The following is a 16,252-nucleotide window of genomic DNA, read 5'->3' on the forward strand; positions in this document are numbered from 1 at the left end:
GGATTGGGTCAGGATTTTGAGTATGCAGTTTTTTAGAATGCTCTTCACATTCAGCCTAGGCCACAGCTTCCAATTCCCTGATCTAGATAGAGACCAGTATTAAACAACACTAACATCCATTCCCAGCATTGGAGCGCCACAGTGATCACAACACCATGAAAGATTTACTTCAGAACGGACCAAGCTGTTTACAGACAATGCCAGGAGGGCATCCTCATCTATAATTTCATAAAGCCATAAGAAAGAGCGCTGTACAAGGCTCTTCTGCTCCACTTAGCGCCTCTAATGGTTCAGCCAGTGTGAGTGCCATACACCTAAGGAAACCTCCAGCTATCACTGTATGCCCTGCTACAGGGAACCTGCATCTTTCACTGTACGCCCTGCTATAGGCAACCTGCCAGTAACCTCTGTGCGTATGAATGTCCTAAAATTAATTCCCACAGTGAGCTAAACTGTGTAGGCCCATCCATGGCAGTGTAATATAGGATTGGACAGTCCCCATTGCCAGTAGCAACCTGCTATAAAAAACATTAGCAAACTATGTCTCCATAGCCAATATTAAAGCTGGTGCAGATTGGGCAAAAGGGAATTGTGACCAACACTCTTAACACCTCTCTTCCAAGTAAAGATTCCAGTTTATTCCAGTTATAAACTGTGTCTGAGTTGATCATTACAGACTTGCATCACTCCCCAATGACACATGTACTATATTTTTTGGACTATAAGGCGTACCGGAGTATGAGGCGTGCCATCAATAAATGCCTGCTAAAATGCCTAGGTTCATATATAAGATGCACCTGATTATAAGGATGAATGACCAGCAGGTGGCAGACCCGTGCACAGTTCAAGGCAGCTGTTGTCTGTAAGTACGGTTCATATATAAGGCACACTGGACTATAAGGCGCACCTTTAATTTCTGAGAAAATGAGCACCACAAAACATAAATCAGATAATATGGTATTGTGACAGAATTAAGGGCTCTAAATTTATATTTTGCAAGATGTAAAAACGATGTAAGAATTTTACTATGGGTAAATGTTGTAATTCTTCTTTAGAGAACTTATAGCGATATAGGAGTGTTGTAAGAAACTGCATAGACATATAACAAATTCAGTAGATATGACTAAATATGTCCCTCTACGTTCAGGCCTCGGCATAACATTCTTTAATTTTAAGCACTTTGCAGCTTTATTCTTTCTCAAATAAAATGGTGGTGTTACACTAATCATCATCAACCAGCAAACCCATATGTCCTTGAGACATGTGGAAAATCTGAAACTAAACAATAAAGTAACATCTGAGTCAGGTAAAAAGCAAAAAAAATGGGGAAAGAAATGTTTTTTTGGTTTTTTGGTTTTTTTTAAAGAAAATGAACTGAAGTTGATTTGCTGATGAAGTTACATCTGGACTTTATATGACAGCCAGATATTAAAAAATACAGAACCGCTCTTGGATTTGTGAGGTCAAACAACCAAATAGTAAAGTATATTACCACCAGAGCCTAATGAAAGGAAATAGAATAGACAGACAGGTATGAGGATAACTTAGTTATATCTGTCTATAATTTCTATTGTATTCTCAATATATACTCTCTTTCTACAGAACTGCTCATCATGTCCACAGATTTAAAGGATTCTTATCTTCCTGTGACAGAAGTTTATCTGGATATCTTGCAGTCCTTGTATAGTTACGGTGTCATCTCATATTTTTCTAGTGTAATAACACCCATAAGGTAACCCCTGGCACTGTGGATAAGCTGCACAATACTGCTGTCAGGGGTGTACCAAGCCTGTTAGGACCAAATCCATCATATTGGTTTGGTGTGAAAATAAGCAAAGCAAAATGCATATAAAGTACCGCTCAAGTAGTATAAAATGCATACAGCGTACCGCCGTGTAGTATAAAATGCATACAGCATACTCCCATGTAGTATAAAATGCATACAGCTTATCGCCGTGTAGTATAAAATACATACAGAATATATATGTATACACATATAAACACCTCCATATACACATCACATACATATACACCTACATATGCACATCACATACATATACACCTACATATGCATATACATATACACATACATATACTCATTACATACATATACATATACACATTACATACATATACAAATTACATACATATGCATATACACATTACATACACATTACATACATATACACATTACATACACATACATATACACATTACATATACACATGCATATACTCATTACATACATATACACATACATATACGCATTACATATATATACACATTACATACACACATGCATATACTCATTACATACATATACACATACATATACGCATTACATACATATACACATTATATACATATACACATTACATACATATACACACACATACACAGATAAACTTACTTTATTTTCTTTTATTCTACAGGAAGGTTCTCCAGGAATGCATGCAGCATATATGTATGCATTCTCCACTCCCAACTGGAGAGGAGGTTGGGGAGCTGAGTGGAGGGGGGGGGGTGTGTTAGGGAGCGGAGGAGAGTGGGGCTACGGAGCGGAGCGCAACGGGACAGAGGGAGCAGAGCAGCGTTGAGCGGACCGGGACAGAGTAGAGCAGACCCAGAGGCAGCAGAGCAGACTGGGAGGGAGTAGAGCAGACCGGGAGGGCGCAGAGCAGACCTGGAGGGAGCAGAGCAGACCAGGAGAGAGCAGAGCAGACCAGGAGGAAGCAGAGCGGACCGGGATGGAGCAGAGTGGAGTGGAGTGGACCGGGAGGGAGCAGAGCGGACCAGGAGGGAGGGAGCAGAGCATAGCGGCCCACCTGCAAAAAAATAAGATTAACACACTTAAAATCTTCTTAATAAAAACAACTAACTAAAGTGAAAGGCCCCTTAACACCAACGTTGCCAGTACACATTTGATAAAGTACAAAAAAACAAAAAGGTACAAATCACGAACCCCCACCACCACATATTAGGTATCAGCACATCAATTACAATCTGTACAATAAATCAGTACAATTATTGGATCAGCTCAGTGAATGCACATTTTTCATAAAATCCCTTTACAATAATGTTTCAAATAGTGATCAAAAAAGTTATGTGCACCAAAATGATACCACTGAAAATGACAATTACACTCATAAAAAATAAACTCTTAACTAGCTCTGTCAACCAAAAAATATTAACGTTATGTCTCCGAAAAGATGGAGATAGAAAAATAAATTAGATTTTCTCTATATTAGTTTTTCTTCAGTAAAATTATAAAGATATAATAAAAACAATGTAAATGAGGCAATCATAGAGATCTATAGAATAAAGATAATACATTATTTTCATAGTAAGATGTATGGCCCCAAAAAAGTAAAAATCACACCAATAAGCTGATGACCCACTAAAATAAAGTATTTATAAAGTGCATCTAATGTCGCAGAAAATAACCCCCTATATGTCCAAATTGCCAAAAAAAAAAATAAAGATTGTATAACCCTTAAAAATTGACAGTGTAAATCTGCTCGGAATGGTGCACCTTCCATGGCATGGGGGGATATGGTATACTTGGCAGAAATTGGATACAAAACTTGGTGGAGTGTTTTGGTAATTTATTCACTAAGAATGTGTACTATTTTTGAAAAACACATTCATTGAATTACACACAATCTTGTTTTAAACAATCTTGTTGTAAAACAATTAAAGGCTGATTAAACTTCATAAAAGTTGTTTTAAATACATTGAGGGGTGTAGTTTTTATAATGGGGTCATTTTGCTATTATTTAGGCCTCTCAAAGTGACTTGGAATCTGAGCAGGTCCCTCAAAAAGTGAAAAATCGCACCTAAAGTTCAAAGCCCCATAACATCCTATAGTAATGAGAGAATGCATAAAAAACATGTCAGCATAAAGCAGATATTCAGTTAATGTTAGTTATCATGTTATTTTACTGTTATGATTTGTCAAAAAAGTAGAACATTTTGGATTTTGAAAATTAAGATTTTTTTTAAATTTTCACCAGATAACTGATTTTCTCATAAATAAACACAAAACATACCATCAAATTTTTTCAACTAAAATGGAGTACAAAGTGTCACAAGAAAATAATTCCAAAATACTTGGACATGTCACTCATAGAGAAAAGTGGCTTCGGTGATAAGGATTTAAAAACAATTAAAAATATATAGCAATTTGCATTTATTATCATATTGTTTTCTATCTACTTAGAAAGTGCAGAGGTGGATACTTGTACTTTTCCATTGAAATGGTCACCTGTGGACAATTAAAAATTATGGCATGGAGAGGACTAAATGTTTTATTTTTTTAATATTGTGTAAAAAAATAAAATACAGATTTTCATAAGTGCCAGGAAAACAGGTGCATATGTTTTACTTTTTTTAACCCCTTAAAGGAAACCTACCACCTAAAAGTGGTAGGTTTATACACATATACATGGCACCAGCTCATGGCACCTGTTTTCCCGTGCTAAGTTGCGCAGGCGCGCGTGTGCCGGAGAGCACCGTGATGTCACCGGCTCTCCAGCACTTTAGAATCCGGCGTACGCACGGGCGCGCGCATGGTGCACCGTGCCCAAGTGCGGTGCGCCAAGTTATAAGTTAATATAACTTATTAATCGGCGATAGGGGCTTTGTTCCCCTAACAACAATTTGCTCTGGCACCAGCTCACCCTGAGCTGGTGCCATGTACACTGAACGGCCACTTTATTAGGTACACCTGTCCAACTGCTCGTTAACACTTAATTTCTAATCAGCCAATCACACGGCGGCATTTAGGCATGTAGACATGGTCAAGACAATCTCCTGCAGTTCAAACCGAGTATCAGTATGGGGAAGAAAGGTGATTTGAGTGCCTTTGAACGTGGCATGGTTGTTGGTGCCAGAAGAGCTGGTCTGAGTATTTAACCGGTTAAGGACCGGGCCCTTTCCTGTTTTTTCATGTCCATTTTTCACTCCCCACCTTCAAAAATCTATAACTTTTTTATTTTTACACGTAAAGAGCTGTGTGATGGCTTGTTTTCTGCGAAACAAATTGCACTTCATAATGATGGTATTAAATATTCCATGCCATGTACTCGGAAGTGGGAAAAAAATTCCAAATGCAATGAAAATGGTGAAAAAACGCATTTGCGCCATTTTCATGTGGGCTTGGATATTACGTCTTTCACTGAGCGCCCCAAATGACATGTCTACTTTATTCTTTTGGTCGGTACGATTAAGGGGATACCAAATTTGTATAGGTATTATAATGTTTTCATACATTTACAAAAATTAAAACCTCCTGTACAAAAAAAATTTTTTTGATTTTGCCAACTTCTGGCGCTAATAACTTTTTTATACTATGGTGTACGGAGCTGTGGGTGGTGTCATTTTTTGCGAAATTTGATAATATGTTCAATGATATCATTTTTAGGACTGTAAGACCTTTTGATCACTTTTTATAGATTTTTTTAGATTTTTCAAAATGGCAAAAAAGTGCCATTTTCGACTTTGGGCGCTATTTTCCGTTACAGGGTTTAACGCATTGAAAAACCGTTATCATATCTTGATAAATCGTGCATTTTCGGACGCGTCGATACCTGATGTGTTTATGATTTTTACTGTTTATTTATATTTATGTCAGTTCTAGGGAAAGGGGGGTGATTTGAAATTTTAGGTTTTTTTATTATATATTTTTTTTTTTAACTTTTTTTTATTTTTATTTATACTATTTTTCAGACTCCCTAGGGTACTTTAACCCTAGGTTGTCTGATCGATCCTATCATATACTGCCATACTACAGTATGGCAGTATATGGGGATTTTCTTCCTCATTCATTACAATGTGCTATCAGCACATTGTAATGAAGGGGTTAAAACGAAATAGCCTCGGGTCTTCGGAAGACCAGAGGCTACCATGGAGACGGATCGCCGCCCCCGATGACGTCACGGGGAGCGGCGATCCCAGGTAAGATGGCGGCGCCCATGCGCCGCTATCTGTTTGAGGCTGCCGGCTGCCGGTGCTAGCACCGATCGCCGATGTTACCGGTAAACCTTTGCTGCAATATGCAGCAAAGACTTACTGGCTATGGAGAGGACTCAGCCCGTGAGCCCTCTCCATGCAGCGCGACGCGACCGCCGCCGTGAATACACGGCGGGCGGTCGCGAACTGGTTAAGCAACTGCTGATCTACTGGGATTTTCACGCAGAACCATCTCTAGGGTTTACAGAGAATGGTCCGAAAAAGAAAAAACATCCAGTGAGTGGCAGTTCTGTGGGCGGAAATGCCTTGTTGATGCCAGAGGTCAGAGGAGAATAGGCAGACTTGTTTCGAGCTGATAGAAAGGCAACAGTGACTCAAATCGCCACCCGTTACAACCAAGGTAGGCAGAAGAGCATCTCTGAACGCACAGTACGTCGAACTTTGAGGCAGATGGGCTACAGCAGCACACCGGGTGCCACTCCTTTCAGCTAAGAACAGGAAACTGAGGCTACAAGCTCATCGAAATTGGACAGTAGAGGATTGGAAAAACGTTGCCTGGTCTGATGAGTCTCGATTTCTGTTGCGACATTCGGATGGTAGGGTCAAAATTTAGCATCAACAACATGAAAGCATGGATCCATCCTGCCTTGTATCAACGGTTCAGGCTGGTGGCGGTGGTGTCATGGTGTGGGGAATATTTTCTTGGCACTCTTTGGGCCCCTTGGTACCAATTGAGCATCGTTGCAACGCCACAGCCTACCTGAGTATTGTTGCTGACCATGTCCATCCCTTTATGACCATAATGTACCCAACATCTGATGGCTACTTTCAGAAGGATAATGTGCCATGTCATAAAGCTGGAATCATCTCAGACTGGTTTCTTGAACATGACAATGAGTTCACTATACTCAAATGGCCTCCACAGTCACCAGATCTCAATCCAATAGAGTATCTTTGGGATGTGGTGGAATGGGAGATTCGCATCATGGATGTGCAGCCGACAAATCTGCGGCAACTGTGTGATACCATCATGTCAATATGGACCGAAATCTCTGAGGAATGCTTCCAGCAACTTGTTGAATCTATACCACAAAGAATTGAGGCAGTTCTGAAGGCAAAGGTGGGTCCAACCCGTTACTAGCATGGTGTACCTAATAAAGTGGCTGGTGAGTGTATATGCGTATAAACCTACCACTTTCAAGTGGTACTTTTCCTTTAAGGACGTTGTTTTTTTTGCTAATTTCTCGCTCTCCAAAATTAAAAACCCATAACTCTTTCACTTTTCTGTGTACATAACTTTTTGAGGGCTTTTGTTTTATGTAACAAATTTTAATTCTTGTGACATTATTTATTATTCCTTGTTGTGTACTGGGAAGCTTTAAAAAAAATCCAAATGTGATGAAAATGGCATAAAAACGGATTTGCGTCACTCTCTGGAGGGCTCAGTGTAAAATCTGCTTGGTTTTGGGGTGCCAGTTAATATTAAATTAACAACAATATTCAATGGATCTTTATAGGGGATTTATTAAGGGTACAATACAGGGAAATATACATAGAGGGTAAACTAACTAAGGGATAGAGAGATGGTGGGAAGGAAGTGCTCTAACTAAAGATCTGTATACCATCTTATATACACACACACATAGCTCACACACATTGCCCATCATCCCACCTCCACCACTGTCTTGGCCAATCCAATGATGATGTAGAATCAATACATTCTTATCCCAGAACCTTGCAGGACTAGTAACTTGAGTCTTTCTTTCCCACAGGATCTGGGAGAATGTCCAGGGGGCGATGGCCTCCAGGTGTAATAGAACAGTCCATTGTAATCACATGCAGCTGTCTCTGCAATCTTTATTAGGGGCAATGTAGGCATTTATGGCTTAGTTCTTCCTCTGTCCACAAAGACCCTTAAACTGTCTCAAGCCACTTCATGTCATATTTCCAACATTATGCCCCTTTGGGCCTGAAAGGCCCACACACCATTAGACCATATTTAGAACAGAAATAAAATCCATTTCTCCTCCATTATCTGCTTTGGGTGTGGAAATGATCTTTCTTCTTCTGGCTTTTCCTCAAGACAAAGTAGTTGAAGGTTGTATGGGTAAGGGATAGGGCACCAATGGTCATCACACCATTCACTCACATTCATTCTCATATCCATTTCTTGAATAACATTTTCCATCTATACCATTTATCCAACAAATATAGATCTCCATATATGATCTCCATAATAGATCTCCAGTTACTAAACTGTCTGTCATATTTACAATATGCAAATATAAATCCCACGTCATACAGAATGCAAGCTGGCAATAACATCTTAGATATCAACATAAGCTATAGATATGAAATTACATAAAAGGAAACCCAAACAGAACTATAAAACATTACCAATAGTAAATCAAAAGATTGATTTCAAGTAGAAGTTTGCAGGGTGGTTTATCTAAGGGTTTCCAAATTTACTTGACTTCAAATATATTTAGTTTAAACATAAACTTTCATTTAGCTTTTTCCCATTACCAAATCTAATTCTGTAAGTTTACCAGGTTTTATATTTACACTCCACAGAAATGTTCACATCACACCTTATATATGTCTCCCATTGTCCTAACTTATAAATTAACCAAAAGTATATCAAGTGCATAAAACACATAGCAAAAAAAAAATCATAAGTCATTCCACTAATCAACCTTTAGAGTAGTTGTCCATCTAACCTCTTATATTGGTAATCTTACTTGTGCATTATACAATATACAATATAGTCATGTAGCGGAGACATTAATTACTATATGTTTAGGCATCCATGGAGACAGACACACATAGATTACGAAAAATTAAAATTCAAAAATTCAAACTAAATGCTGCTTTTAACACCCTATGTTCTTCATTTAGATGCTCTACTGGTATAAATGAGTGTGCAGTTTGTTTGAGAAACTTAAAATTAAGTTGCCAGTGAGACAAATGTATCAGAGAAAAACCTTAAATAAAAAACATATATATGCACACATCTACATATCAGAATGTATCTGAGACTGTCTTGTTTACAGTCCTCTGGTAAATGCATAACAGGTAAAAAATAAAGATAAATATCAAATGATCCTCATCCTGCTTATTTATATATATATTTTTTCTTATAAAAAAAAATTAAATATTTATGTGAATTCACTATAGTCTGCCCCTTTGATACTGCATTACTCTCTAAAATCATGCCCCTTTGGTACCACAAAATGGTACCAAACACTGTATAGAAAAAAAAAAATAATACTTGAATCAAGAAAAAAAAATGCTTCATTTAAAAAAATGAAAAGTTTTTTCTTCTACAATCAACCTTGTTGCCTAAAAACAAAAACACAATGACCGTTATCACACAAACATTACTTAAAACAGATATGTAAATCACAAGATCAAAGAATGGAACCTGTAGAAACAAAACAAAAGTGTTAGTTTCTTTGTCCTGGAGTCATAAGACACAAGACATCCAGCCTACAAAAGAAAGACAAAATAGTTAGAAACCAAGAAATTCATACCATTAACACAATTCCAAATCCATTTATTCACAATGTTTATTAGCAGGGGGAGGGCGATCTGTGACCAGCTCCAGAATAGCCAGAATGGCAGCCCTGCCCATGGATTGTACACTGGGACATTAGCACCTTCCTTGTGCTGTTTGCAGTGAGGGGGAGGCTGTTCTTTCTTATCCCTGTGTGTATTGGGGATTTTATTTGCATGTGATTTATTCTCCTCACATGTCTCTGTGTGGCTACTTCCAGGAGGTGCCATGGTCTCCTCACCTGTCTCTGTGTGGCTACTTCCAGGAGGTGTCATGGCCTCCTCAATGGTCTCAGGCTCAATGGCATCAATTTCTGCATGCAATGAATTATAATGTGTCTCATGGTTTTCATTATTTACATCACAGAAACATTTAATATGTCCTGGCCTCCCACATCCATAGCAATACCTGACATATGTCGTCCTCCTAGCTCTGTACTCTGTAGACAGATATCCTGATGGTTCATCCCTATTGTTAGACTCCTCACACCAGTCCCTGAGTATATTAATAAAGTTCTCTAGGGATGTGGCGTTCTTCAGGGCAATTTTTGTGGTGTAATCCACATTACACTGATTTGCCATTGAATAGAGGAAATCGGAGTCATCCTGAGACATATCGGGGCAGTTGTAAATGCAACACCCTCGTCGATGCAATGGCGAGGGAGTGTTTGCGAATACGTCCCACCTGCATGTAATCACATCACACTACATGGTCCTTATAGGACATAGGGGATATTGCAGTGGTGAATCCTGCCTGGCAAGGCAGAAGTTAATCTGTGTATGATGTAAAATCTATCATCCAATGTCTTGTGTTACATCCTGTCCCTTTGTAAGCTGAGATGTGATTGGAGGAGCAGCCACCACCTGACCAAAGGAAGGTAATAAAACCCCCTGACCAGGAATGTTCTAGAGAGAAGTCCCAGATCTCAGAGCAGTCTCTCTCAGGAGAGAGAAGAAGAGGAGGAGGACTTTTGAGTTCTTTCAGAGAGATTCTAGTGTAGGAGAATCCTAGAGTGAGTGAGTAATCTCTGTCTTGCCCATACCAGAGCAGGAAGTGCCTAGCCCCTGCCTCTGAAGAGTGGAGTCTAAGACTAGAGTTAGTGTAGTGAGGAAAAGGGGTATCATCTTACCTTTAAAGGTGATACCTTAAGCCCTACAGGACAAGCTGAAGCTTCCTACCAGGACACAGCTGCCTCCCAGCCTGCCCTCTACATCCAGGCTAGTGAACTATCTCCTGAGGCTCCCTCCAACTTGCATCTCAGCACTCCATCTACCTGTTAAAGGCACGTTGCTGCGGTTCCTGCCGGTTCAAATAAAGAACTGTAAGTTGTTTTCTTCAACTTCTGTCTCCGTCTGGTCCCTGCTAATACGGCTGCCTTCATCGCAGGCACCCTGTCCATCACCCAGAGACTCACACTCGGGACATTAAGGGGTTGCCCCAGGGAGATCGGCTATAGCAGCCTCTCCCTCATCATTTCTTGCCAACACCACCCTGCTGGAGACCTGCCAGGCTGTAGGACAGCCCTCCGGTTCCCCCGTACCAAGCACCGTGACAATAGCGTGCTTAGGCCGCAACAGCCAGCCACTCCGGTACCGCGGGCCCCAACTGTCTCCAGGCCTCACCTCAAGGGCTAGGCCCCGGTGGGGGATGTTGCAAGTGGCGTCACGAACAGGATTGATACTTCTGTGCCTTATTACGGCATTAAAGACGTTCCTTTATTAAAAAGACTGTGCTGCCTAACCCTGCTGCCATCCGGGTTTAGGCCCAAGTATTTGCGTGAAACTGTGGCGCAGCAAATAATTCATGCCCGCCAAAACCTTCACTGGCGGGAAGTCCAGATGACTCACCAAACTCCGCCCACGCGTGAATGGCGCGAACCCCGCCTCCTGTGGCGCAGGAAAAATTAGAGCCCGCCACAGCTCTTGGCGGGAAGTACTTGGACTCCTCCCACTGGCTCGCGGCGGACTTCCTGCCCCGCCTCAGAGAAGCGCCAGATCTCGTGCTTATCTTGGAGAGCGAGGTCAACACCATGTGGGGTCCTCCGCCATTCCCCCCTGTGGAGCAGCCGGAGTTCTACGAAATACTGGAGACTATGGTCGTGGTCTCTGCCCAGCCGGTCCAGAGACCCTCCGCTGGACATCGGCTGCACCGAGGACTGACCCGGGCCTTCGTCACCAGGACGTATTTCCAAACGGTGACGCAGCACCAGGTACCACCCGGGCGGTTCCTCGTGCCTCTCCCGGCTACCATGCTGGTACCGCGGACCCACGTGGAGGCGCCACGTGGGGAGGCCCCGGCTCCAGCCGAGCCAACGCCTGGGCCTATTGCTGCCGCTCCACCTGCTCCGAGGCCTACCGTTCCCGCTGTGCGGCCTGTCAGCCCCGCTGTGACGGTTCCTGATCCTCCGGCGGTTCCTGATCCTCCGGCACCTACCTGTCGCCCAAGGAGATCCGAGCCTGCACCGGAGCCACGAGCCCCAGCACCGGCACCTCCGCAGCCTCAAGGCCGAGGTGACAGCGAGGCCGAGGTGACAGCGACGCCGAGAGAAGGAGGCCCAACGGTATATGGCCGGCCGGTCTACAGCTGGAGCTTGGGTGGAAAAGAACCGCACCACCGGCATGGTCCGGTTCTTCGATAAGCAACGTGGCTATGGCTTCGCCACCCAGGACTACACCGGACGGGAGGTATTTATTCCCCGCCGGTCTGTCAAGAGGCCTGACTTGCCGGAGAGACTGCACAATCTGAAGCCAGGAGAGTGCATCGAGTTCTCCCTGCACGAGCGGCCCCGAGGACCATGGGCGGCTGGTGTGATCCGGATCCCGGACTCCGATGAGGACCGCTACCCATCGTACGACGAGCTGTATGAGGACGACGAGTGGCCGGAATCCCCGAACACTTCTTCCTCCTCGGCTGCGAGTCCCCGGGCGGTGACCCACGTGAATGCCCCATCCACTGTAATCGTGAGTACGGGTCCCATTGCCATCCATGGGCCGGGCATTATCCAGGGCGCCACCCCCACCGTCTCCCCTGCCGGGAGCATTGCCAGGTCCCGCGGCTCTTCTGTAGGAGATGACATCCCGGCTAGTGAACCTTGTCCGGAGGTTCCAACGAGGCCTACTTCTCCACTTGCCGGTTACCAGTGGGGTGATGTCCCGGCCCCAGAAGAACCGGAGCTGGAAGGAGCTGCGGCGCTGCCGCAGGTCCCTGTTTATTTTCTTCTGGACCCCTCCGTGGTCCCTGGCTCAGTTGAGCCCCCGGCTGGAACAGCCGACACCCCGGGCGACAGTGCTCCTCCCCCTGAAGGTCCGGAGGATGTTGCTGCACCTGCAGTACCCGCTACTGCCACCGGGTGTCCCCAGCCGGCACCTACTCCCGCTGAAGATGCACAGGATTCCCTACTGACTTTGGATCCTGCCCCTGCTGAACCTAGCGAAGGTGCATCTGACTAACCCCTGAAGGGCTGTAGCCCACTTCAGGTACTGTACCATGTGTACATATTGTGTATTTATTTCTGTCCTTACCCCAAAGAGCCAGAGACTTTCCTGAGACTCTCATCCCTATTTATCTCAGTCAAGAGACATACTTTGAACTGATTATTGTCATGTGCTATGATAGCACCTCTTCCTCTGCCACCGCAGAGAATTTCTTCAAAGGACTCTGTCCCTCTACACATAGAGGAGACCCTTTGCTTCTTTATTGCACTTTTCCTCACATCAAGGGCTGTACCCAGAAGATGAACTTTGTTAATAAAGACCTTCTGAGAGACTTTCGCCAGATACTACCAGTGGAAAGTTGCCATGTAATTTATTATCATTTTGCACTTAATGCCTTCCTTTTTAGGTATGGACATTATGTTTGCACTTTTTTATGCCTTTTCTTTGCAGGAAAAGAGACATTTACTATCGTGCTACCCTGCGTAGCCTATCTACCTCTGTAACGTTTGTAACGTTCAAGTTGTGTACCCATTGGGCTCCTAAGCCAATGTGAATTTACCACCTGTTTGCACACTGTCATATCTGCCAGTAGTCTGCAAGAGAAATAGCAGGAGAGCAGCACTCCGTGGGTAGTATTTATTCAAGCACCAGTGGCAAAAACATGCAACGTTTCGGCTATCTCAATGTAGCCATTTTCAAGCCAGTAGTCTGCATTAACCCTTTCATAGGCTTTACAGGTTGTAGTGTGGCTGTGTCGGACCGTCTTTTTGTGTAAAACACTGACCGCTACCTGATCCCTCAAACCGAGGTTTGCACATGGGGGTAGTCCGTAAACTGCGGGTCCTTCAGGGACCGGGGGTGTTACAGAGTTAGCACCTGGATGCCACCCATACATGGGTAAGGATGTCAGTCAGGAGGTACTCGTGTCGCATATGCTAACGCAATGCAGATATACACACTATATAATTGCCGCCAGGGAAGAAGCGTTGATATAACAAATATACAGGCCTTGGAGCAAGGAGTGGATTACAGTACATGACACCACACCTTTCCTACTGTACAGTTCGGTTTAATGGCGTCAGCGACCAACTGTCATACAGCTACATGTTTTGTCTTAGTCCGACACCAACCCAGGTGCCTGTCTCAAGGACCATGGGCGGTTTGTCCCTACACACTTCCCAGAAGTGCCCGTATCCACCTCTGCCCCCTCAAGCCATCTGTAGTCGAGCCGAGGGCGGCTCTTTTAATTGCCCCCGGGGTATGCAACACCCTCGCCGATGCAATGGCGAGGGAGTGTTTGCGAATACGTCCCACCTGCATGTAATCACATCACACTACATGGTCCTTATAGGACATAGGGGATATTGCAGTGGTGAATCCTGCCTGGCAAGGCAGAAGTTAATCTGTGTATGATGTAAAATCTATCATCCAATGTCTTGTGTTACATCCTGTCCCTTTGTAAGCTGAGATGTGATTGGAGGAGCAGCCACCACCTGACCAAAGGAAGGTAATAAAACCCCCTGACCAGGAATGTTCTAGAGAGAAGTCCCAGATCTCAGAGCAGTCTCTCTCAGGAGAGAGAAGAAGAGGAGGAGGACTTTTGAGTTCTTTCAGAGAGATTCTAGTGTAGGAGAATCCTAGAGTGAGTGAGTAATCTCTGTCTAGCCCATACCAGAGCAGGAAGAGCCTAGCCCCTGCCTCTGAAGAGTGGAGTCTAAGACTAGAGTTAGTGTAGTGAGGAAAAGGGGTATCATCTTACCTTTAAAGGTGATACCTGAAGCCCTACAGGACAAGCTGAAGCTTCCTACCAGGACACAGCTGCCTCCCAGCCTGCCCTCTACATCCAGGCTAGTGAACTATCTCCTGAGGCTCCCTCCAACTTGCATCTCAGCACTCCATCTACCTGTTAAAGGCACGTTGCTGCGGTTCCTGCCGGTTCAAATAAAGAACTGTAAGTTGTTTTCTTCAACTTCTGTCTCCGTCTGGTCCCTGCTAATACGGCTGCCTTCATCGCAGGCACCCTGTCCATCACCCAGAGACTCACACTCGGGACATTAAGGGGTTGCCCCAGGGAGATCGGCTATAGCAGCCTCTCCCTCATCATTTCTTGCCAACACCACCCTGCTGGAGACCTGCCAGGCTGTAGGACAGCCCTCCGGTTCCCCCGTACCAAGCACCGTGACAATAGCGTGCTTAGACCGCAACCGCCAGCCACTCCGGTACCGCGGGCCCCAACTGTCTCCAGGCCTCACCTCAAGGGCTAGGCCCCGGTGGGGGATGTTGCATAAACACTCCTAAATAAGGTCAGATACTTGTTACAGAAGATAAGGGGGTCATCACCTGTCCTGAACCTATATCTTCTCAGGGTATTCTCACCCCTTATGTCTCTCCCTCCCATGATACGCTGCAGTTCTTTCCTTCTTACGTCTGTCCCACTATCATCATCTCCCATGTGTGTAGATGACAACTGTGCGGCCAGAGGCCCAGGAAGCCATGCTTGGAGCAGAGACCATGCATCCTTATTACATAAGTTATATTGCCTCACCACAGCTTCAAATTTATTGGATACAATTATTGGTGATTCATTTGTATCCCATTCTCCAATAACCTGACACAGATGTAGTCTATCCTGGATGGTGAGTGTTGGAGACTTATCTGCAGGTATTAGATTGTGTTCATCACTCCCGGGTGTGACAATGCAGACATCTGCTGCTTTATGGCACGTCTGGTTCTGTACTTGGAGGGACCCGATTTGCTCTTCTTGTTTACACAGTTGGGCCATTGCTTCAGACAACTGACCCTTTAGTGAGGTAATTAACACGTCTCTCTGATGTATCTCCCTTTCTAAGGACTGTATATGAGTTTCAGTAGATACAGAACTCAATCTATACTCATCAAGTTGTTTATCCAACTCATGATTTCTTAAAGACAGCTCATCCACCTTTGCTTGTAGATTATCCATCTCACTAGTTGTTTTTGCAGAAATTTCAATCACAGAGTCACTGATTCTGTCTATACTTTCCTTACATTGGAGCCTTTGTATGTACCAATTTACTTCCTTTACCAATTCTTTCATCTTAATTAACACCATAATTTCATTCTTTCTTTCTTCCCTCTCTTACTGAGCACTTTCCTATCTAACTTCTCATTATGGGCCTTACACTGCATCATCAGCTCCTTATATTGCTCCTCTAGTGAACCATCTTCACATGAATGGTAGCGAGCAGAGGAATACTTTTTCACAAACTTTTGAACAAGTTCCATCTCTGTTACCACAATACAATGACAAACA

At 43.6% G+C, this 16,252-nt stretch overlaps 1 protein-coding gene across 1 annotated transcript; it reads right to left on the reverse strand.

Moving 5' to 3' along the window:
* Positions 1 to 9,436: 9,436 nt before the first annotated feature.
* Positions 9,437 to 16,036, reverse strand: LOC140134134 (posterior protein-like). The gene is made up of 3 exons (XM_072154769.1): positions 15,253 to 16,036; positions 9,768 to 10,166; positions 9,437 to 9,459 (listed from the first exon to the last, which is right to left on the reverse strand). The coding sequence occupies exons 1-3, from the start codon at positions 16,034 to 16,036 to the stop codon at positions 9,437 to 9,439; spliced, it is 1,206 nt and encodes a 401-aa protein (XP_072010870.1).
* Between the last annotated feature and the right edge of the window lie 216 nt (positions 16,037 to 16,252).

This window comes from Engystomops pustulosus, chromosome 5, assembly GCF_040894005.1.
Source record: "Engystomops pustulosus chromosome 5, aEngPut4.maternal, whole genome shotgun sequence".
Classification (NCBI taxonomy): Eukaryota; Metazoa; Chordata; class Amphibia; order Anura; family Leptodactylidae; genus Engystomops; species Engystomops pustulosus.